At 38.3% G+C, this 25,102-nt stretch overlaps 1 protein-coding gene across 1 annotated transcript; it reads right to left on the bottom strand.

Moving 5' to 3' along the window:
• Positions 1–23,385: 23,385 nt before the first annotated feature.
• LOC138096632 (olfactory receptor 4F15-like) lies at positions 23,386–24,339 on the bottom strand. Its single transcript, XM_068992905.1, has one exon. It carries the CDS (start codon positions 24,337–24,339, stop codon positions 23,386–23,388), a length of 954 nt encoding a protein of 317 aa, XP_068849006.1.
• Positions 24,340–25,102: the final 763 nt, after the last annotated feature.

Genomic DNA, 25,102 nt, shown 5'->3' with positions numbered 1-25,102 from the left:
GAAGATCCCCTGGAGAAGGAAATGGTATCCCACTACAGTATTCTTGCCTGGAGAATCCCATGGACAGAGGAGCCTGGCAGGCTACAGTCTGTGGGGTCACAAGAGTTGGACACAACTTAGTGACTAAACTACTAATTAACTACTATTCTATATGCACAAAATTTGTAAAGGCAAAAATCTATACATAGTTAAAAAATAAATAAAATTTCCAAACAGCTATGAGAATCTTGTTGAAGATGGGAATCGTGAACCTGGACAAAAGCTAGAAGGAATATTTCTGTGGCAGCATTCAGAAATACTCAGGAACCTGATACTTAGAATCTTCAAGTAGCACATTTGTTTGGCATAGTAAGCAGAATGGAGTATCAAATGAGATAGAGATCCTTAGGGGCTAGAAATAATTTAACTAAATTACACTCTAGGTGATACAGCAAGTGAATCCAAAATGACCTGACATATGGAAAAAACAGAATACAGACCAGAGATCTTAAAGGCAGGGACAGCAATGGTAAGCTTATGGTATCTACTCTTTCACTCCTATCTTTATTCTCACATCTAAATTCATATTAAAAATTAACCTCGCAACAATATGATCACTATAGTTAACACTGCTATATGATATACACCAAAGTTATTAACAGTGTAGATCCACATAAGTGGTATATGTCAATTATTTCTCAATAAAATTTAAAAAAAAAAACCTCATTTTCTTTCATGTGGATTTCTCCATATAATTTCACTGACCTTTCCTATACAATTTCTGCTCCTGCTCATTCTGCTACAGTCTCCCTTTCTGGAAGCCTGGGAACCTGAGAAGGACATTCTTGTGGTGGAATACAGTCCACCAACCCCTCTACCCCACCTACCTAATCTATCAAAAGTTCTCAGATGACAACATGGTCAGGGAATCAGAGAAGCTCCACAAAATAAATTTCTCCCTGTGCATAAGCATAACACACATCCTTCCACTCACCCTCCCTAGGACAAAAAGTTATTAATATATGAAACATTACCATTTTGAGAGATGTGACTAATTAGCTTTAGAAGAAAGTGGTGACCAAGCAATGCATTAGAGTTCTGGGATGCTCAGACTGAGGTCATCAGGCCAAGGGAACTGTCCCACAGGACTGTGAGGGAGGAGAAAAGGGTGTATACTTTTCTTATAAAAAAATTAAAGATTAACCATTTTGATTTTTACATTCTTTTTACCTTTATTTTATTAAATGATTCAAGGGAATCTCTAAAGAAAAGGAAAAATGTATTTTCTAGTTGGAAAAAAGTTCAATACTTTCCTGTAAAAAGTGTTGCAGAACTTAGAGATCTTGACACACTTCATTAACTAAGTCTGCGTGTGTTCAAAGGTCCAACAATAATTAGGAGCAGCTGGTATGAGTAACTGGCAACCTACTCCAGTATTCTTGCTTGGAAAACCCCATGGATGGAAGAGCTTGGAGGGCTATAGTCCTCGGGGTCACAAAGGACTCAGACATGACTTAGCAAGTAAGCCACACCAAAAGCATGAATAAATATGAAGACAGAATATTAGAAAAGGATGGGAATGCCTGGAGTGAAACAGAGTAAAAGAGATAGGGTGGAAACAGAGACAGTGACGCAGAGATGTGTGCACATACCCTTTACTTCCTGGAGAAACAGCAGGCAGCCAACTACATGAACTGTTACAGCTCAGCAAATTTGAAAAATATAGGATAATTCACCACAAAACTGTTAATACAAGAATACACAATAAGTACATTAAGATTATTTAATTCAAAATAAGACCCAGAATGCAGTTTTATTGGATTTAAAATATGTTAAACATGAAAAACATTAAAATAAAATACATTTTAAATAATAGAGTAGAAATTAGTAATTACAGACATAGACCCTTTTCTGCTTTAGTAATTCAAATATAATAGAACCAACAGAAAGAAAAAATATATTGATAACTCATAAAGAAATAAATTTAACAGGTCAATAAATATATGTAAAAAGTACAAATTTTGGAAATAAGTGTTGAGGTATACCCTTTCAACACCGTGTGAGGGTAAAGGCCAGGTAAGAATTATCCAGGAGAATGTATTTAATTAATCTCACTATTAAGTATTGATTGAAAAGTATAGACTAAGTGAAGTTCCCTTTTGGACTCGAACTTTCTGTTCAGTATAAATGTACATAATTTCAGTCCACTGAAACAGAGAACCTCAGATACGGATGGCCTGTTGAACATTAATCAGTTTTATGTCTAATATAGCAACCATACTAAACTTTATTTGCAAAAACGCCTATAAATATAATGGCTTTTCCCCCCAGCTTTATTGAGATATTATTGACATACTATATTGTGCAAGTTAAAGTGTAAAACATGATGATTTGATACACACATACATTGTGAAGTGATTACCACAGTGTGGTTAGTTAACACCTTCATCACTTCAATAGTTACTATTTTTATTATGTGGGAGATGATGGAATTCTAGTGGAGCTATTTCAAATCCTGAAAGATGATGCTGTGAAAGTGCTGCACTCAATATGCCAGCAAATTTGGAAAACTCAGCAGTGGTCACAGGACTGGGAAATGTCAGTTTTCATTTCAATCACAAAGAAAGACAATGCCAAAGAATGCTCAAACTACCACACAATTGCACTCATCTCACATGCCAGTAAACTAATGCTCAAAATTCTCCAAGCCAGGCTTCAACAATATGTGAACCATGAACTCCCTGGTGTTCAAGCTGGTTTTAGAAAAGGCAGAGGAACCAGAGATCAAATTGCCAACATCTGCTGGATCATGGAAAAAGCAAGAGAGTTCCAGAAAAATATCTATTTCTGTTTTATTGACTATGCCAAAGCCTTTGACTGTGTGGATCACAATAAACTGTGGAAAATTCTTCAAGAGATGGGAATACCAGACCACCTAACCTGCCTCTTGAGAAATCTGTATGCAGGTCAGGAAGCAACAGTTAGAACTGGACATGGAACAACAGATTGGTTTCAAATAGGAAAAGGAGTACGTCAAGGCTGTATATTGTCACCCTGCTTATTTAACTTCTATGCAGAGTACATCATGAGAAACGCTGAACTGGAAGAAACACAAGCTGGAATCAAGATTGCCGGGAGAAATATCAATAACCTCAGACATGCAGATGACACCACCCTTATGGCAGAAAGTGAAGAGGAACTAAAAAGCCTCTTGATGAAAGTGAAAGTGGAGAGTGGAAAAGTTGGCTTAAAGCTCAACATTCAGAAAACGAAGATCATGGCATCTGGTCCCATCCCTTCATGGGAAATAGATGGGGAAACAGTGGAAACAGGGTCAGACTTTATTTTGGGGGGCTCCAAAATCACTGCAGATGGTGATTGCAGCCATGAAATTAAAAGACAGTTACTCCTTGGAAGGAAAGTTATGACCAACCTAGATAGCATATTCAAAAGCAGAAATATTACATTGCCGACTAAGGTCTGTTTAGTCAAGGCTATCGTTTTTCCTGTGGTCATGTATGGATGTGAGAGTTGGACTGTGAAGAAGGCTGAGCACTGAAGAATTGATGCTTTTGAACTGTGGTGTTGGAGAAGACTCTTGAGAGTCCCTTGGACTGCAAGGAGATCCAACCAGACCATTCTGAAGGAGATCAGCTTTGGGATTTCTTTGGAAGTAACGATGCTAAAGCTGAAACTCCAGTACTTTGGCCACCTCATGCGAAGAGTTGACTCATTGGAAAAGACTCTGATGCTGGGAGGGATAGGGGGCAGAAGGAGAAGGGGACGACAGAGGATGAGATGGCTGGATGGCATCACCGACTTGATGGACGTGAGTCTGAGTGAACTCCGGGAGATGGTGATGGACAGGGAGGCCTGGCGTGCTGCGATTCATGGAGTCGCAAAGAGTCGGACAGGACTGAGCGACTGAACTGAACTGAATAACATTTAAAATTTACTCTCTAAACAACTTACTGTATATAATACACTATAGTTGACTATTGTTACCATGCTGTACATCAGATCCTCAGGATTTACTCATCTTCTTGCTAGAAGTTCGTATCCTTTGAATAACATCACCCCCACTTTCCCTGCTCCTCACTCCCCAATTTCCTAGCAACCATTATTTCACCCTCTCTTGCAGATTTGGCTTTTTTAGATTCTATGTATAAAGGAAAATAGGTTTTTCTCTTTGTCTGATGTATTTCATTTAGCATAGTGCCCTCATGATCCATCTATATTGTTGTAAAAGGCCAAATTTTCTTCTTTTTATGTCCAAATAATATTCTATTAGATAAATGATAGATAATAGATAGACAGATAATCTCATAGCTTCTTTATCCATTAATCCATTAATGGGCACTAAAGTTATTTCCATGGTGTGGCTATTGGGAATAGTGCTGCAGTGAACATAGGGGTGGAGATACCTTTTCAACATAGCGATCTCATTTCCTTTTTCAGGTATATGCCCAAAGTGGAACTGTTGGATCATATGGTGATTCTAGTTTTAATCCTCTGAGGAACTTCCAGACTTTTTTCACTATGGCTGCACTAACTTATATTCCCACCAACAGTACCCAGTTCCCTTTTTTCCCACATTCTTGCTAACACATGTTATCAGTTGTCTTTTTGATAACAGCCATTCTAACGGGTGTGAAGTGACATCTGATTGCAGTTTTGATTTGCTTTTCCTTGATTTAACGGTGTTGAGTATCTTTTCACGCACTTGTTGGTCATTGGTATGTTTTCTATGGAGAAATGTCTATTCAAATCCCTTGTCCACTTTTTGATTGGGTTGTTTTGCTATTAAATTGTATGAATTCTTTATATATTTTGGATATTATTTCTTTATCAGATAGGTGGTTTGCAAATACTTTGTCCCATTCAGTATTTGTTGATTTCTTCTGTGCATAAGTTTTTGATGTAATCTCACTTGTTTATTTTTTCTTTGGTTGTTATAGATTTGGTGTCATATCAAAATATCATTGTCAAGATCAATATTAGGAAGGTTTTTACCAATATTTTTCCAGTAGTTATTTAGTTTTTGTGATGGTACAATTTTGGGATCCAGTTTTACTCTTTTGCCTGTGAATATCCAGTTTTCCCAACACCATTTATTAAAGAGACTATCTTTCCCAGTTAACTATTCTTGGTTCAATTGTCAGATATTACTTGACCATAGATGCATGGTTTATTTCTGGGCTCTTGATTCTGTTCCATCAGTCTCTATTTCTGTTTTTATGCCAGAACCATACTACTTAGATTACGATAGGTTTGTAATAAAATTTTAAATCAGGAAGTGTGATGTCACCAGCTTTGTTTTCTTTCTCAAGATTGCTTTGACCAATTAGTGTCTTTTGTGGTTGCATACAAATTTTAGGATTGCACCTCTATTTCTGTGAAAAAAATGCCATCAGAATTTTGATAGAGACTGTATTGAGTTTATAGATGGATTCAGTATATAGATGAACTTTTTTTTAGATGGACATTTTAAAATATTAATTCTTCAAATCCATGAACAGAGGATATCTTTCCATTTATTTGTGTCTTCTTCAATGTCTTCATCAAAATCTTGTAATTTTCAGTATACACATCTTTACATCTTTAGTTAAATTTATTCTTACATATGTTATTCTTTTTGATGCTATTAAAATTGTTTTCTTTATTTCTTTTTCAGATAGTTCATTGTTAGTGTATAGAAACACAAGTGATGTTCATATGTCAATTTTGTATCCTACAACTTTGCTAAATTTGTTTTATTAGTTCTAATAGTTTTTGGTGGACTATTTGGGATTTTCCTGTATGAAAGATTATATCATCCACAACAGAGAAAATGTACTTCTTTCTTTCTAATATGAGTATCTTTTAGTTCTTTTTCTTGCCCAGTTGCTGTGGCTAGAATTTCCAATATTATGTTTAATAGAAGTGACAAGAGTGGGCACCCTTGTCTTATTCCTCATCTTAGAGGAAAAGCTTTCAAACTTTCATCACTGTATGTTCTTTACTGTGTGTTTGTCACTTATGGGCTTTCTTATGTTTATGTACATTCTTTATATAACCAATTTGTTGAGAGTTTCTAACTGAGAGGATGGTAAACTTTATCAAATGCTTTTCTGTATCTATTGAAATGATCATATAATTTATCTTTCATTCTATCAATGTGTATATTACATTTATTGATTTGTGTGTTTATCAATCATCACACTCTACACCTTAAATTTACACAGGTAAATTTACATAAGTGTCAGTAATATATTAATAAACATATGTACATACAATCTACTTTCTTAATTTTCAGATTCTCTCTCTTTACTGATGGTTGTTGGAAAGAAGGATTTATAAATGTAACCATCTAAGCAGTTAAACTTGGAAAACATATTTGTCACAGAGAATTGCAGGTGTTCACTTAAGTTAAAATAAAATGTTTGTAATTAGAACGAAAATGTGTTCACTAAGACCATAAAACTACTCACTACTCTTGTGATAAGTAAACCCACAATCATCAAGTTTTGTAGATTTTTTGCTAGCCAGAAATCTTCAGTCACTGAGTCCACCATTCTTTTTGCAGTTCTACAAAGTAAAGTCAACTGAAACACCAAAAAGCCATTTTCTTTTTTCTGAATATGTGTCTGCAACTCAGCGACTTCCAACAGAGCGTAACAGAAAAGATGATTTTAACACTGAATCACATGTGTACCAAAAACATAGAGCTAGAACCCTTTCTTTGGTTTCAGCATAAGCTGCCCCTCTCCTCAGCCAGTCTCTAATTTGGGAGAGAGCCAGTTTGTTTTGTTTTGTTCTTGGATTTTTTTCCTGTAAATTTGTTGGAAGTACTAATGAGATAAGAAAAAAAAAAATCATGGAATTACTGGGTAAGGATCCAAGACCATGCAGTGCTATGAAAAGCAACACCTTTCTACTCATGAGCTTTTATCAGACTTTCTGAATTCAATAGCAGTTTCAGGAACTGAGAAAATAAAGTAGGAGAAGTAAATTCTGATAAGTAATAAATTCTTAGGAATAAAAGAAATCACATGCAATGGCCACCTTGAATTGTAAATGACCAATTAAAAAAAAAATCACAGGAATGTTGAAAATTCACAAGCTGTACCATCACACTTGTCTAAGTTAACAAATGCTGTGTAAGCCATGTCTCAATGAAATAAAACCCAACCAAAATTTATTGAAGGAATTGTTAGTATAGGAGTCTTAAATAAAGCACTTGTCTTCACATCTAACTAGTCTTAGTGTCCATTTCATTGGTGTGGTAAAATAAAAATTAAAAGAGAGAAAAAACAAGTTGGTTGGAAACATAGCATTAAATTCAATCCAGCAACGGAATGAAAAATCAAAGACTGTTAATTATGAGGAAAAGTACAGAAAAGCAAAGAAAAAAAAAAGATTAAGCCTGTTACATGTACATACTGCTATATTTAAAACAGAAAACTAACAAGGACCTACAATATAGCACAGGGAACTTAGCTCAATATTTTTAATAATCTAAATAGGAAAAGAGTTTGAACAATTATAGATACATATATATGTATTACTGAATCACTTTGCTGTTTGCAACTGTAACTAACACACCATTGTAAATCAACTATATCCAGTATAAAACTTTTTTTTTAACGTGTAAGTCTGTTAAAGTCAAAAGTCCATGATCTGACTCTGTCCTATCATGGGAAAATGGTTGAGTTTTGCTGATTGGTTGGCAGTATCAGGCACTAACCCAGTGGGCTAACTCTTAGTGGGTCTCCAGAGTCTAGGTCATGTCACCCATTTAGGTCTACACAGGTGTCTGCAGGGCTAGTTGGCCAGAACACAGAGGTAAAAGGATAATTTTCAAAAGGCTAAAATCATGACACTCATACAAAGATAATTAATTAGTGAGGGAACTAGTAAGATATACCCACTTCAAATGGGAATTTGACTTACAAAGACTTATATTCTTTACTGAAAAAGATGTGTATTTGCACTGTCATGAACAGAAATCATTGCCATTACTTAAACAAGACACACGTGCATTACCATCAGTTTTCTACAATTTAAATTCTATCTCTATAAGATTATTAAATACCCTACCTAGTCAATGACAAAGGCCAACATTCCTATGAAAGTGAAAGTCTCTCAGTCCTGTCTGACTTTTTGCGACCCCATGGACTATACAGTCCATGGAATTCTCTAGACCAGAACACTAGAGTGGATAACCTTTCCCTTTTCCAGAGGATCTTCCCAACCAGGGATCAAACACAAGACTCCTGCATTGCAGGTGGATTCTTTACCAGTCGAGCTAAAAGTTCAGTTAAGTTCAGTTCAGTTCAGTTCAGTTGCTCAGTCGTTTCCGACTCTTTGCAACCCCATGAATCACAGCACACCAGGCCTCCCTGTCCATCACCATCTCCCGGAGTTCACTCAGACTCACGTCCATCGAGTCAGTGATGCCAACCAGCCATCTCATCCTCGGTCGTCCCTTCTCCTTCTGCCCCCAATCCCTCCCAGCATCAGATTCTTTTACAATGAGTCAACTCTTCGCATGAGGTGGCCAAAGTACTGGAGCTTCAGCTTTAGCATCATTCCTTCCAAAGAAATCCCAGGGTTGATCTCTTTCAGAATGGACTGGTTGGATCTCCTTGCAGTCCAAGGGACTCTCAAGAGTCTTCTCCAAAATCACAGGTCAAAAGCATCAATTCTTCAGTGCTCAGCCTTCTTCATAGTCCAACTCTCACATCCATACATGACCACAGGAAAAACCATAGCCTTGACTAGACGGACCTTAGTCAGCAAAGTAAAGTCTCTTGATTTTGAATATACTATCTAGGTTGGTCATAACTTTTCTTCCAAGGAGTAAGCGTCTTTTAATTTCATGGCTGCAGTCACCATCTGCAGTGATTTTGGAACCCAAAAAAATAAAGGCTGACACTGTTTCCACTGTTTCCCCATCTATTTCCCATGAATGGATGGGACCGGATGCCATGATCTTCATTTTCTGAATGTTGAGCTTTAAGCCAACTTTTTCGCTCTCCTCTTTAACTTTGATCAAGAGGCTTTTTAGCTCCTCTTCACTTTCTGCCATAAGGGTAGTGTCATCTGCATATCTGAGGTTATTGATATTTCTCTCGGCAATCTTGATTCCAACTTCTGTTTCTTCCAGTCCAGCGTTTCTCATGATGTACTCTGCATAGAAGTTAAATAAGCAGGGTGACAATATACAGCCTTGATGTACTCCTTTCCCTATTTGGAACCAGTCTGTTGTTCCATGTCTAGTTCTAACTGCTGCTTCCTGACCTGAATATAGGTTTCTCAAGAGGCAGGTTAGGTGGTCTGGTATTCCCATCTCTTTCAGAATTTTCCACAGTTTATTGTGATCCACACAGCCAAAGGCTTTGGCAGAGTCAATAAAGCAGAAATAGATGTTTTTCTAGAATTCTCTTGCTTTTTCAATGATCCAGCGGACATTGGCAATTTGATCTCTGGTTTCTTTGTCTTTTCTAAAACCAGCTTGAACATCAGGGAGTTCACGCTTCATGTATTGCCGAAGCCTGGCTTGGAGAATTTTGAGCATTACTTTACTGGCATGTGAGATGAGTGCAATTGTGTGGTAGTTTGAGCATTCTTTGGCATTGTCTTTCTTTGTGATTGGAATGAAAACTGACCTTTTCCATTCCTGTGGCCACTGCTGAGTTTTCCAAATTTGCTGGCATATTGAGTGCAGCACTTTCACAGCATCATCTTTCAGGATTTGAAACAGCTCAACTGGATTTCCATCACCTCCACTAGCTTTGTTCGTAGTGATGTTTTCTACGGCCCACTTGACTTCACATTCCAAGATGTCTGGCTCTAGATTAGTGATCACATCACCATGATTATGTGGGTCATGAAGATATTTTTTGTACAATTTTTCCGTGTATTCTTGCCACCTCTTCTTAATATCCTCTGCTTCTGTTGGGTCCATACCATTTCTGTCCTTTATCGAACTCATCTTTGCATGAAATGTCCCCTTGGTATCTTTAATTTTCTTGAAGAGATCTCTAATCTTTCCCATCCTGTTGATTTCCTCTATTTCTTTGCATTGATCGCTGAAGAAGGCTTTCTTATCTCTCCTTGCTATTCTTTGGAACTCTGCATTCAGATGCTTATATCTTTCCTTTACTCCTTTGCTTTTCACCTCTCTTCTTTTCATAGCTATTTGTAAGGCCTCCCCAGACAGCCATTTTGCTTTTTTGCATTTCTTTTCCATGGGGATGGTCTTGATCCCTGTCTCCTGTACAATGTCACGAACTTCTTTCCATAGTTCATCAGGCACTCTATCTATCTATCAGATCTAGTCCCTTAAATCTATTTCTCACTTCCACTGTATAAGCATAAGGGATTTGATTTAGGTCATACCTGAATGGTCTAGTGGTTTTCCCTACTTTCTTCAATTTAACTCTGAATTTGGTAATAAGGAGTTCATGATCTGAGCCACAGTCAGCTTCTGGTCTTGTTTTTGTTGACTGTATAGAGTTTCTCCATCTTTGGCTGCAAAGAATATAATCAATCTGATTTCGGTGTTGACCATCTGGTGATGTCTATGTGTAGAGTCTTCTCTTGTGTTGTTGGAAGAGGGTGTTTGCTATGACCAGTGCATTTTCTTGGCAAAACTCTATTAGTCTTTGCCCTGCTTCATTCCGCATTCCAAGGCCAAATTTGCCTGTTACTCTAGGTGTTTCTTGACTTCCTACTTTGCATTGCAGTCCCCTATAATGAAAAGGACATCTTTTTTGGGTATTAGTTCTAAAAGGTCTTGTAGGTCTTCATAGAACCGTTCAACTTCAGCTTCTTCAGCGTTACTGGTTGGGGCATAGACTTGGATTACTGGGATATTGAATGGTTTGCCTTGGAGATGAACAGAGATCATTCTGTCGTTTTTGAGATTGCATCCAAGTACTGCATTTCAGACTCTTTTGTTGACCATGATGGCTACTCCATTTCTTCTGAGGGATTCCTGCCTGCAGTAGTAGATATAATGGTCATCTGAGTTAAATTCACCCATTCCAGTCCATTTTAGTTCGCTGATTCCTAGAATGTCGATGTTCACCCTTGTCATCTCTTGTTTGACCACTTCCAATTTGCCTTGATTCATGGACCTGACATTCCAGGTTCCTATGCAATATTGCTCTTTACAGCATTGGATCTTGCTTCTATCACCAGTCACATCCACAACTGGGTGTTGTTTTTGCTTTGGCTCCATCCCTTCATTCTTTCTGGAGTTATTTCTCTGCTGATCTCCAGTAGCATATTGGGCACCTAATGACCTGGGGAGTTCCTCTTTCGGTATTGTATCATTTTGCCTTTTCATACTGTTCATGGGGTTCTCAAGGCAAGAATACTGAAGTGGTTTGCCATTCCCTTCTCCAGTGGACCACATTCTGTCAGACCTCTCCACCATGACCCACCCATCTTGGGTTGCCCTGCAGGCATAGCTTGGTTTCATTGAGTTAGACAAGGCTGTGGTCCTAGTGTGATTAGATTGACTAGTTTTCTGTGAGTATGGTTTCAGTGTGTCTGCCCTCTGATGCCCTCTTGCAACACCTACCATCTTACTTAGGTTTCTCTTACCTTGGGCGTGGGGTATCTCTTCACGGCTATTCCAGCAAAGCACAGCCGCTGCTCCTTACCTTGGATGAGGGGAGCTATAAGGGAAACCCAAAAATACTGGAGTGGGTAGCCATTTCCTTCTCCAGGAGATCTTCCCAACCCAGAAATCAAACTGAGGTCTTCTGCACTGCAAGTGGATTCTTTACCAACTGAGCTCTGAGGGAAGCCCAACACATTCCTGTAGAAACATAATCCCAGAGGATCCACTAGACAATATCCAGTATTCCATTGAAAGGGTACCCAATAATCTCTTAAGCCAACTTCCAAGTCATTCTTAATTTCTCCTAACAGAAAATATTTTCTCGTTACCCAGAGCAAGACCTGATTTATTTAAGATAAAAAGACCAATCTTCCCTCCAATGCAATTAAATGACGTTCAAGGAGAGGAAATCAAACGATGTTCAGCCACTGACCAAATCTGTCTCACTGCAGAGAAGCGAGTCTGCAAAAACATTGAAAGTGGGTCCCAAGGTGATTTGTCTTAGTATGTACTTCATGAAATAAAGTTATGAATACTCAGTTGAGTCCTGAGGCTGACCCAGTATAAATCGGGTTTCTTTATTTGATCTTGATATAATAGGGATAAACAGAAACATTGTCAAGGCATTTTACAGTGCCGTCACCTCAAACACTGTTGCTGTATAAACAGAAGTTGATTTTGAAGGCAGATGAGGTGGGGGAGGTGGTCCTGGAAGAGACAACACTATAAAGAATTTGTCAAGACACAAAATCTTGAGAAGCAGAATTATTTTGTTTCAGACATGGGTATAATTATTCATAAAACAATGCATTAATAAAGCTGCCAGATTATTAAGGAAAAATAATCATATTGGAAGTCATAAAGAAGTAGTACATATACAGCCAGTATAAGAATCTATCAAATACTACAGAACAAATTATAAAAATGTCATATTGGAATAAAAAATAAGTTTCTATTTTCCTCTTGCTCTTTCTCTTGCTAGAAGATAAAACTGAATTCCCTATCTTTGGAGCCTGATGCAACTATATGAAAAGCTGTTCATAAACAGTTTTCTCTCCTTTTCCCTCCCCATGAGCCTGGAACACCATAGGTAATGGACATTTAACTTGTGGGTTATTCCTTCCCATTCATAACTAGTGACCCATAGAAAAGATAATCTTTTAAAAGATTATGGATGCAGCCACTTTGTAGGATTTGTACAGATAAAATATTAAAATAAACTAAAACTGTGCTGTTGGAGAAGACTCTTGAGAGTCCCTTGGACTGCAAGGAGATCCAACCAGTCCATTCTGAAGGAGATCAGCCCTGGGATTTCTTTGGAAGGAATGATGCTAAAGCTGAAACTCCAGTACTTTGGCCACCTCATGCGAAGAGTTGGCTCATTGGAAAAGACTCTGATGCTGGGAGGTATTGGGGGCAGCAGGAGAAGGGGACGACCCAGGATGAGATGGCTGGATGGCATCTCTGACTCGATGGACGTGATTTTGAGTGAACTCCGGGAGATGGTGATGGACAGGGAGGCCTGGTGTGCTGTGATTCATGGGGTTGCAAAGAGTCGGACACGACTGAGTGACTAACTGAACTGAACTGAAAAACCCATAAAATACAGAAAGATCTGTATTTAAATACATTGAAAATATGGAAAGTAATTACTGACATGAGAGAGAACAAAATAGATACAACTAAATTACCAAATACATCATCCTTTGGCCTCTAACCAGATGAGACTGACTTACAACATAAACTAACTGATAAAATCTTTCTCATTATAGCTTTAAAATCCTCAAAGTTCTCTTCTGGCAAAGGAAATTGGAAAAGTCCCAACACTGTTGATGGGAATTGATGAGAATGCAGCTGAAAAATGCTGTTTATTTATATTTTTCCTTTTAAGATAAGGACTATATCTTAAGAGACAAAAATAATTTTTCTTTGAAAGATAATCATATGAAACCAATGAAGCTAGACAGAATGTTTTATCAATTGATGAGAAGGCTTTGAACTTTCTTTTTTTAAAGTTGGATGCCTTCTGTCATTTTAGGATAAAAGTACACTGGATTTTCAGTACACTGGATTTTAAAGGTTTGCCGACTAAGGTCCGCCTAGTCAAGGCTATGGTTTTTCCTGTAGTCATGTATGGATGTGAGAGTTGGACTGTGAAGAAGGCTGAGCACCGAAGAATTGATGCGTTTGAACTGTGGTGTTGGAGAAGACGCTTGAGGGTCCCTTGGACTGCAAGGAGATCCAACCAATCCATTCTGAAGGAGATCAGCCCTGGGATTTCTTTGGAAGGAATGATGCTAAAGCTGAAGCTCCAGTACTTTGGCCACCTCATGCGAAGAGTTGACTCATTGGAAAAGACTCTGATGCTGGGAGAGATTGGGGGCAGGAGGAGAAGGGGACGACAGAGGATGAGATGGCTGGATGGCATCACTGACTCGATGGACGTGAGTCTGAGTGAACTCCGGGAGATGGTGATGGACAGGGAGGCCTGGTGTGCTGTGATTCATGGGGTTGCAAAGAGTCGGACACGACTGAGCGACTGAACTGAACTGAAGACCAATTGCACTACGTTCTCACAAATTGAGTCATTATTTAAAATCAATAACTTGAATATTTCAGGATTGTTGTGTTATAAACATTTCCTGAGTGGTAGCTAATTTCAAAAAGATAGGATACCTTTATCGCAAAAATAGATGCCAGTTGATTCTTTAGGATTAGACATCAAATAAAGATCAAAGACTAAGTGTAGACACACACTAGGAGAGATGGCTCAGTCTCCTTTGTATATTGGTTGAAGGCTACTGGCACTACAGTTTCTGATTTGAGTAAGTGAAATAATACCCACCATCCTACTATTTTTTTAATTTATTTATTTTTTATTGAAAGATAATTGCTTTACAGAATTTGTCTGTTTTCTGTCAAACCTCAACATGAATCAGCCACAGGTATACATATACCCCCTGCCCTTTCGAAAATCCCTCCCACTCCCTCCCCATCCCACCCTTCTAGGGTGATACAGAGCCCCTGTTTGAGTTTCCTGAGACATACAGCAAATTCCCATTGACTATCTTACATATGGTAATATGTTTCCATGTTACTCTTTCCATACATCTCACTTTCTCCCCTCTCCCAATGTCCACAAGTCTATTCTCTATGTGTGTTTCTCCATTGTTGCCATGTAAATAAATTCTTCAGTACCATTTTTCTAGATTCCGCATATATGTGTGTTAGAATACAGTCTTTATCTTTGTTTCTGATTCACTTCACTCTGTATAATAGGTTCTAAGTTCATCTAACTCATCAAAAATGACTCAAATGTGTTCCTTTTTATGGCTGAGTAATATTCCATTGTGTACATGTACCACAACTTCTTTATCCATTCATCTGTTGATAGACAACTAAGCTGCTTCCATCTTCTCAATTCAGTACAGGTCAGTTGCTTTGTGACCCCATGAATTACAGTACACCAGGCCTCTCTGTCCATTACCAACCCCTGGAGTTCACTCAGACTCATGTCGATTGGGTCGGTGATCCCATCCAGCCATCTCGTCCTCTGTCATCCCCTTCTCCTCCTGCCCTCAATGCCCTCAATCCCAGCAATGAGGAGTCAAATCTTCGCATGAGGTGGCCAAAGTACTGGAATTTCAGCTTCAACATCAGTCCTTACAATGAACACGCAGGACTGATCTCATTTAGAATGGACCGGTTGGATATCCTTGCAGTCCAAGGGACTCTCAAGAGTCTTCTCCCAACACCACAGTTCAAAAGCATCAATTCTTCAGCACTCAGCTTTCTTCATAGTCCAACTTTCACATCCTACATGACCATTGGAAAAACCATAGCCTTGACTAGATGGACCTTTGTTGGCAAAGTAATATCTCTACTTTTCAATATGCTATCTAGGTTGGTCATAACTTTCCTTCCAAGGACTAAGTGTCTTTTAATTTCATGGCTGAAATCACCATCTGCAGCGATTTTGGAGCCCCAAAAAACAAAGGCTGACACTGTTTGCACAGTTTCCCCATCTATCTGCCATGAAATGATGGGACCAGATGCCATGATCTTCGTTTTCTGAATGTTGAGCTTTAAGCCAACGTTTTCACCCTCCTCTTTCACTTTCATCAAGAGGCTTTTGAGTTCCTCTTCACTTTCTGCCAAAAGGGTGGTGTCATCTGCATATCTGAGATTATTGATATTTCTCTCAGCAATCTTGATTCCAGCTTGTGCTTCTTCCAGCCCAGCGTTTCTCATGATGTACTCTGCATAGAAGTTAAATAAGCAGGGTGACAATATACAGCCTTGATGTACTCCTTTTCCTATTTGGAATCAGTCTGTTGTTCCATGTCCAGTTCTAACTGTTGCTTCCTGACCTGCATACAGATTTCTCAAGAGGCAGGTTAGGTGGTCTGGTATTCCCATCTCTTTCAGAATTTTCCACAGTTTATTGTGATCCACACAGTCAAAGGCTTTGGCATAGTCAATAAAACAGAAATAGATGTTTTTCTGGAACTCTCTTGCTTTTTCCATGATCCAGCAGATGTTGGCAATTTGATCTCTGGCTCCTCTGCCTTTTCTAAAACCAGCTTAAACATCTAGAACTTCACAGTTTACATACTGCTGAAACCTGGCTTGGAGAATTTTGAGCATTATTTACTAGCATGTGAGATGAGTGCAATTGTGCAGTAGTTTAAGCATTCTTCGGCACTGCCTTTCTTTGGGATTGGAATGAAAACTGACCTTTTCCAGTCCTGTGGCCACTGCTGAGTTTTCCAAATTTGCTGGCATATTGAGTGCAGCACTTTCACAGCATCATCTTCCAGGATTTGAAATAGCTCCACTCATCTCCACTAGCTTTATTCGTAGTGATGCTTTCTAAGGCCCACTTGACTTCAGGATGTTTGGCTCTAGGTGAGTGATCACACCATCGTGATTATCTCGGTCGTGAAGATCTTTTTTGTACAGTTCTTCTGTGTATTCTTGCCACCTCTTCTTAAGATCTTCTGCTTCTCTTAGTTCCATACAATTTCTATCCTTTATTGAGCCCATCTTTGCATGAAACGTTCCCTCAGTATCTCTAATTTTCTTGAAGAGATCTCTAGTCTTTCCCATTCTGTGGTTTTCCTCTATTTCTTTGCATTGATCGCTAAGGAAGGCTTTCTTATCTCTCCTTGCTATTCTTTGGAACTCTGCATTCAGATGCTTATATCTTTCCTTTTCTCCTTTGCTTTTCACTTCTCATCTTTTCACAGATATTTGTAAGGCCTCCTCAGCAGCCATTTTGCTTTTTTGCATTTCTTTTCCATAGGGATGGTCTTGATCCCCGTCTCCTGTACAATGTCATGAACCTCTGTCCATAGTTCATCAGGCACTCTATCAGATCTAATCCCTTAAATCTATTTCTCACTTCCACTGTATAATCATAAGCTTCCATGTTCTAGCTATTATAAATAGTGCTGCAATTAATAGTGGGTTACCTGTGTCTTTTTCAGTTTTGGTTTCTTCAGGGTATATGCCTAGGAGTGGGATTGCTGGGTCATATGGTGGTTTTATTCCTAGTTTTTTAAGGAATCTCCATACTGTCTTCCATAGTGGTTGTATCAATTTATGTTCCCACTAACAGTACAAGAGCATTCCCTCTTCTCCACACTCTCTCCAGCATTTATTGTTTGTAGACTTTTTGATGATGGCCATTCTGACTGGTGTGAGGTGGTATCTCATTGTAGTTTTGATTTGCATTTCTCTAACAATGAGTGCTATTGAGCATATTTTCATGTTTGTTAGCCATCTGTAGGTCTTTGGAGAAATGCCTGTTTAGATCATTTTCCCACTTTTTGATTAGGTTGTTCTTCCGGCACTGAGTTGTATGAGCTGCTTGTATATTTTGGAAATAAATCCTTTGTCAGTTGTTTCATTTGCTATTATTTCCTCCCATTCTAAGAGTTGTCTTTTCACCTTGCTTATAGTTTCCTTGGCTATGCAAAAGCTTTTAAGTTTAATCAGGTCCCACTTGTTTACTTTTGCTTTTATTTCCATTACCTTGGGAGGTGGGTCATAGAGGATCTTGCTTTGATTTATGTCATCGAGTGTTCTGCCTATGTTTTCCTCTGAAATTTTTATAGTTTCTGGTCTTACATTTAGATCTTTAATCCATTTTGAGTTTATCTTTGTGTATGGTGTTAGGAAGTGTTCTAATTTCATTCTTTTACATGTAGCTGTCCAGTTTTCCCAGCACCATTTATTGAAGTGGCTGTCTTTGCCCCCATTGGATATTCTTGCCTCTTTTATCAAAAATAAGGTACCATAGGTGCATGGGTTTGTTTCTGGGCTTTTTATCTCTTTCCATGGGTCTATATTTCTGGTTTTGTGCCAGTACAATACTGCCTTGATGACTGTAGCTTTGTAGTATAACCTGAAGTCAGGAAGCTTGATTCCTCCAGCTCCATTCTTCTTTCTCAAGACTTCTTTGGCTACTTGGGGTCTTTTGTGTTTCCATATGAATTGTGAATTTTTTGATCTAGTTCTGTGAAAAATGCCATTGGTAATTTGATAGGGATAGCACTGAATGTGTAGATTGCATTTGATAGTAGTCATTTTCACAATATTGATTCTTACTATCCAGGAACATGGAATATCTCTCCATCTGTTTAAGTCATCTTTGATTTCTCTCATTAGCGGCTTATAATTTTCTGTGTACAGTTCTTTTGTCTCCTTAGGTAAGTTTATTTCTAGATATTTAATTCTTTTTATTGCAATGGTGAATGGGATTGATTCCTTAATTTCTCTTTCTGACTTTTCATTTTTAGTATATAGAAATGCAAGTGATTTCTGTGTGTTGATGTTGTATCCTGCAACTTTGCTAACTGATTAGCTCTAGTAATTTTCTGATACTATCTCTAGGGTTTTCTATGTACAGTATCATGTCATCTGCAAACAGTGAGAACTTTACTTCTTCTTTTCCGATCTGGATTCCTTTTATTTCTTTTTCTTCTCTGATTGCTGTAGCTACGACTTGCAGAACTATGTTGAATAGTAGTGGTGAAACTGGACACCCTTGTCTTGTTCCTGATCTTAGAGGGAATGCTTTCAGTTTTTCACCATTGAGAATAATGTTTGCTGTAGATTTATCACAGATGGTATTTACTATAGCTATAGCTCTGATTTTGGGAACTTGTTAATCTAACTCAATCAACACCAAATAGACTAATCAAAGCCCATAACATCAACTAGCTCTTTACTTCAACTACTGCTAAATCCACATGAAGGAAGATTTTTCTCACTTCTTTATCTCCCTTCTATTAACCTGTAATGAACATAAACTATCTTTAATTCTGCAAAGAACCAGTACAACTTTGGGATATAAATTTCCAAAGTTAAGGGCAGTTTGTAATATTTACACATCATCTATCTGTAACTCCTGGAATACTGCACATACAGTATTCCAAATATACTAAGTCTGCCATGTGAACTACGGCAGACTTACTATGTTTGGAATAACATATTTGACTACATTTTAAAATTGCTAAGAGGAGTTTAGCTTTCTTTTGTGTGGCTGCCTTTCAGTGCTTGTCTCTAATCAGCTTGCAAGACATTCTTGGTGACAACTCCAGTTGGCATCTTATATTCAACAGCAAATACCCAAAGTTAAAACTGGAGTCAATCAGTCCAAAGTGTATTTTCTCAAGAATTGTGCAGAGAATTAGAAATTGCCATTGTACCTCCATTTTTATAGGGTCCAGCAATTGCATGTGAAAGCATCCTATTATCCCTAGTGGTACCAAACTCAGAGGTCAACTCATTCAATGAATGCAGGATCTGCAGACCACTTAGACATATGTCCTTATCAGAGAGGATAATAAAATGTATGATTTCCAAGACACACTAGGAGAATGGCAATGCAATTTCTGAGACTAAAATTATGAATGTCGGAATTCTTTTTGAGGCCAAGTATAAAGACAAATAAATTACCACCAATGATTATGATTTACATAGGCTAGCAAAATGCCCTTGTCAAAGTTCAACAACAAAAAGCTGTGAAAAGTAACAAAGTTACTTTTTAAAAATATATTTGACCATTTTAGTAATTTTTTAAATTATTATGAAATCTTTCCTATAAAATATGTTCAAATTACAGATAAGATAATTTTAAAAAACCCTAAATCCCACCCCCAGGAAGAAATATCACTACTAATATTTTGGCATATATATATATATATATATATAATATTTTAGAAATATATCAAGTTTTAAGATTTGTTTTGTTACCATGTTTTTCAATTATTAATCTATCTTGGGCAACTTTCAATGTTACTAAATATTAATTATATAATAGCTGAGCTTTATGTATATAACATAATTCAATTGTGTTCATAACATAATTTATTTAATTTAGAATGGTTATACTATCAACAAAGAACTACATAAATACAAGAGGATAATAGAGACAAATTGGCCCTAAACGAAGAAAGGAAAGGTAAGACTTGTTAAGGATCAATATTAAACCAATTTTATAGGAAAAATAACAATGAGGATTAAACGAGTTAATACAGGTAAAGCTAAAAGCATTGCCTGACACATAATATATACTTTGTAAATTTTTCCCAGTATTATTTTTCCAACAAACTGAAGGAATAAACTTAAATATTTAGTTGGCAGGTGATATGAGGTAATGAAAGTACATACCACAGTACTATGAAAAGACAAGATAATAGAGCTACATCACAAGATATTTGTGTGTGTGTGTGCACACGCATGTGTATGAGAGGGGGGTGAGGGAGAGAGGGAGACAGAGAGTACAAAATGAAGATAATGTACATTACAAGATAAAGCAAATTTCATTTTTAAGCTGATCGACTCCACGCAAATGGTTACAGACCAGGAAAGGAACTCAGGCTAATTTTTAAATTGATAAAGCCCTTTCAAATATCATCTCATTCAGTCATAACCATAAACCCATGAGTTCTGTGGGAGCCTTTGAGGAAACTGAAATTCAGAGAGGTTAAGTGACTTGAGAACGATAACAAAGCAAGTGGGTTAGTGTGGTCGGGACCATAATCTCTGAATTTTAACTGCAAATTTTGTGCAATGCTATACTGCCTTTCATTTTAGACTTTTGTTTTAAGACAAACACTGATAGTTGGGGGAATGGCCAAATCTATATAGTAGGTACCCCAAAAATGGCCTGCCTCTTGTTTTTACAATTAAAGTTTTCTTGAAACTTAGCAATGCCTTTTCATTTATGTGTTGTCTATGGTTATTTGTATACTGCCACAGTAAAATTGAGCACTTGCCCAATTTAGCCCACAAATCCAAAACTATTTACAACCTGGACCTTTACAGAATAAGTTTGCCAACACCTGATCTCCTTGGCTGAACATAAAGTTAAGAACATTCTTCAACATAGGGAACAAAGCATGAAAACAAGGTTTGTGAATTTAAATGTGTGAGATCTGAAAGCTGTTTTCTGCTTTTTATCCATCAAAGACTGAAACAAAGAAAATAAGTAAAAAAGGAGATATTAAAATGCAAACAAATAACAAAGTATTATGCTAATGAACTACCAATTATAGGGTGGAGTAGTTTAAAAGCAGTAATATGCTCATCCTGAGAAACAAACATATTTACATCATTATTTAATATGTGTAAAATGTATTATTGACACCAGCATGGGAACTGAAAAGTAAGGGTTAATGTAAACTGTGATTTCTAGACCTTTAGTAGAAAATTTCCTTTCTTTTCAGCAAAAAAGAAAAAAGAAGAAGAAGTAATGCACTCTCCAGAAAGAACAAAATACACTCACCATCTTGGTGAGAAAGTCTATGAACATTCAGTGATGTATAGTAGTAACGAAAGAAATTTTCATATGTTGGGGTATGAGGAAATCATTCTGCCTTAGACACAATTTAACTGGAACTTTAGGTGAACCAAAGCAGCCTGGTAAACATGCACTTTACATCTGCTTTAACCATTAAAGAAAAGAAGGCATTTAAAAATAAAAATGAAGTAACTATGGTTCAGGCATTGAAAATGGAGCTAGGTGGCCATCATGGATGTGGTTTGAGGCACCTTCCTATATCACTAAGAACCTGAATTTTCTGAACTGTATCAAACTCAAGGACAACACCAGTCATTCTCAAAATCATATCTGCTAGCAGCTGTGAACTGCAACCTTAGAGTCTCAAGGTCTCCCCTTGTAACTCTGCAACCATTTCAGACCCCAACCCAACCCTTGCTGAACAAGCACCTTACTTCTTGCCAGAACCAAACCTAATTCTTTACCAAAAATTCAACTAATTGTGAATTAGTGCCTTAATAAGCCTCCCCTTTGTTGTAGTCCATAGAGCACAATTCAAGTGCTTTTTGAATATGTATCTCTTGGGCTGTAGTCCTCCTTTGACTCAGTTAAACACTTTTCAATTCCCATTACAGATTTTTTTTTATAAATTATTTCCTATAAAAGTAGAAAGTCCTTGCTCCGGTTCAAGATGACGGCATAGCAGGAGGAGGACTCTGCTCCTTCTGTGGACGCAATGGGTTTACAGCTTCGTGTGGAACAACTTCCTCTGAAAACTGACTGAGGACCTCCTACTGGGCAAACCAAGGAGAGAAGCCCACGAGGAAGCAGGTGGAGGAGGCTGGGGCACAATCCGGCCATAAACCTCCTCCCCCACCCCAGGCCCAGCAACCCGCAGTCAGGCGGGAACTCAAAATCCAGGGTGTCTCCCTGAGAGACAAACGGTTTGAACCCCACACCAGGCACCGCCAGAGTTAAACACCTGCACCATAATGAGGAGCTTCCAAAACGTCTAGCTTTGAAAACCAACAGGGCCATTTCCACAGAACATCTGAGAAACGGCTAAAGTCCTCATGCTCAGACTCACCTGCCCAGGGCCCAGCTCAGAAACAGCAGATCCAGGGCCGCCCAGAAGTTGCAGGAGAAGCTCATTTGCTTTGTGCTTGTCCTGGAGGGTGGCCTGGGGTGGGCAGGCTGGAGGTCTGACAAACAACGGCAGGCCTGCAGGGGGCCCTCCGGGAGCGAGACTGGCGGCGCCATCTTCAGGCTCCCGCCTGCCACCTCCAGGGCACCAGTCATAACAGAAGACTCACCCAGCTGTCTTTCTGTGCTGGAGCGTCAGCCTGCGCAGCGGCTTCAGGTTTAGTGCCTGGAGGGCCCTATGATAGACTTGCCTCCAGGGAACCTAGGCCGGTGCAGGGCATCTTTCTGCTCTCCCTCTGCCTCTACAGCTCACTGGTATCTCCCAAACAGGAGCTTATACACGCATCAAAGCCCCAGTTTTTGTGCTTACCACCCAGGGAACACTTCCAAATCACCTGACTCTGTTGGATCTTGGGGCTTATGCTGTGGCCCCTCAGGACTGTATCTATTTCACACATGAAATGCTGCTGCCTGAGGGTCTAGCTTCCCATCAGCCTGAATCTAGGATCCTCCCCTTTGGACCACTGACAGGTCTTGGCACATCTTCAATTCCTGGGGACCATTAAGAAGAAAAGGGGTGTTTGTACACTCACAAATGTTTGAGAGACAACCAAGAGTTAGGGCAGGGTTGAATCAGAAGCTTCACCACCTGCACAGGGCCACTCTTTCAAGACTGGGACAGGTGGCTGCTTTACCTAATGCCTAGAAACCAACACAGAGAGTAGCAAAAGTAAAGAAACAGAGGCATATGTTGCAAATGAAAGAAAAAGATAAAACCTCAGAAAGATGGTCCCTTCTTCATAAGGATTGGCTGTTAGGGACAGAAAGTCTGTCAATAGCCACTTGTTAATTTTTTGTTTCAATAAAGCCATCTAGTGATTTTTTGCCTAAAAGTCATAAGCTGACAGAACATTCTCCTCATTGCCATCTTCATCTCTCTGTTCCTGAGTGTGTAAATGACTGGATTGAGAAAAGGAGTTAAAACTGCATCAAATATGGCTAGAAATTTATCCAGATGTGTTGGAGGAGAGGATGACAAATAGAAAAAAATCAGTGGACCAAAGAACAGAACCACCACAATAATATGAGCTGACAGAGTGGAACGAGCCTTGGATGAAGCACCTGAAGAATGTTTCTGAAGAGTGACCAAGATGAATATATAAGACAAGATGAGCAAGAAGAAAGCACCCAAGGAAATGAATCCACTGTTAGCAGTGACCGTGAACTCCAGTTTATAGGTGTCTGTACAAGCAAGTTTGATGAGCTGAGGAAGGTCACAGTAAAAGCTGTCCAAGACATTAGGGCCACAGAAGGGCAAGTTTACCACAAAAGCCAGTTGAGTCAATGAGTGAGTAAGACCAATGGTCCAGGCAACCACTAAAATAAAAATGCACATTCGTGGGCTCATGATGGTCAGGTAGTGGAGAGGCTTACATATGGCCACATATCTGTCAAAGGCCATGGCAATGAGCAGCACCATTTCTGTGCCTCCCACAGCATGGCTAAAGAAGATCTGAGCTATACAGCCCCAAAAGGAGATGACTTTTTGCTTCCTGAAAAGATCACAGATCATCTTGGGTGCTGCAATAGAGCAAAATATCAGGTCAATGATGGAGAGATTTGTTAACAGAAAATACATTGGGGAGTGTAAGTAAGGGTCAGATGTCACAGTGACCACTATAAAAAGGTTTCCCATCATACTTGACATGTAGAAAAGACATGAAAAGCAAAAAAGAAGAAGCTGGATCTCCCAGGAACTGGAGAGTCCCAGCAACACAAACTCAGACACCACAGAGTGGTTGTGTCCACTCATTGATTCATTTAGCTGTTCATTCTCCTGTTACCTAAAGGAAGAAAATGAGACAATTAAAATTAATACTGTTACATTACTGCCATCTATGGAAAGGTGCATAAATTTTTAAAGTCAAATATTACCTGAGAATTTCACCAAAATCAAATATTATCCTTTTAGCCATTATTCCTGTACTTTCATATGACAATAACTGAGTGCCAGGTGGCCTTGCTAACACAAGGAATGGTGAGCGATCTTTGGACTGGTACCCAGAGGTGCACCTGATGAAAACACAAGCAAAGGGTCTTCAGTGTTAAATTGCTTTATCAATGTGATCAATGTTAACCATACTCTCCCTGATTATTATATGTAATAACCAATCATATATACTAGATAGGCAAAGAAGATTATTCTATGACTAAAAGATTTGTAATATCTTATGACTAATTTCATTGCTTAAGCCAGAAATGATCCTTCCTTATTTTATACTTCCCAAAATATTTTTAATTCTTTAGTATCCAGATCAAATGGTACCTCATCTGTCTAACCTTCTTCTTAGCATACCTATATATCCACATTTACTCACTCTATTTACAGTTGGTCACATGTCTATTTTCTTCATATAATTAAACTACTCAAGATTATAAATCATCATGTCTTTAAATTTTTATCCTCATATAATATCTTGTGAATATTTGTGGTGGAAAAAAATATTTTGGAATGCTTTGACTAAAATCTTTCTAATATATTAATTCATTCCCTTCAACAATATTTATCAAGCACC

The sequence above is a fragment of the Capricornis sumatraensis genome, chromosome 2 (assembly GCF_032405125.1).
Source record: "Capricornis sumatraensis isolate serow.1 chromosome 2, serow.2, whole genome shotgun sequence".
In the NCBI taxonomy this organism is placed as follows: Eukaryota; Metazoa; Chordata; class Mammalia; order Artiodactyla; family Bovidae; genus Capricornis; species Capricornis sumatraensis.
Note: the sequence above shows the minus strand (reverse complement) of the source record. Positions and strands in the feature narration are given on the sequence as shown.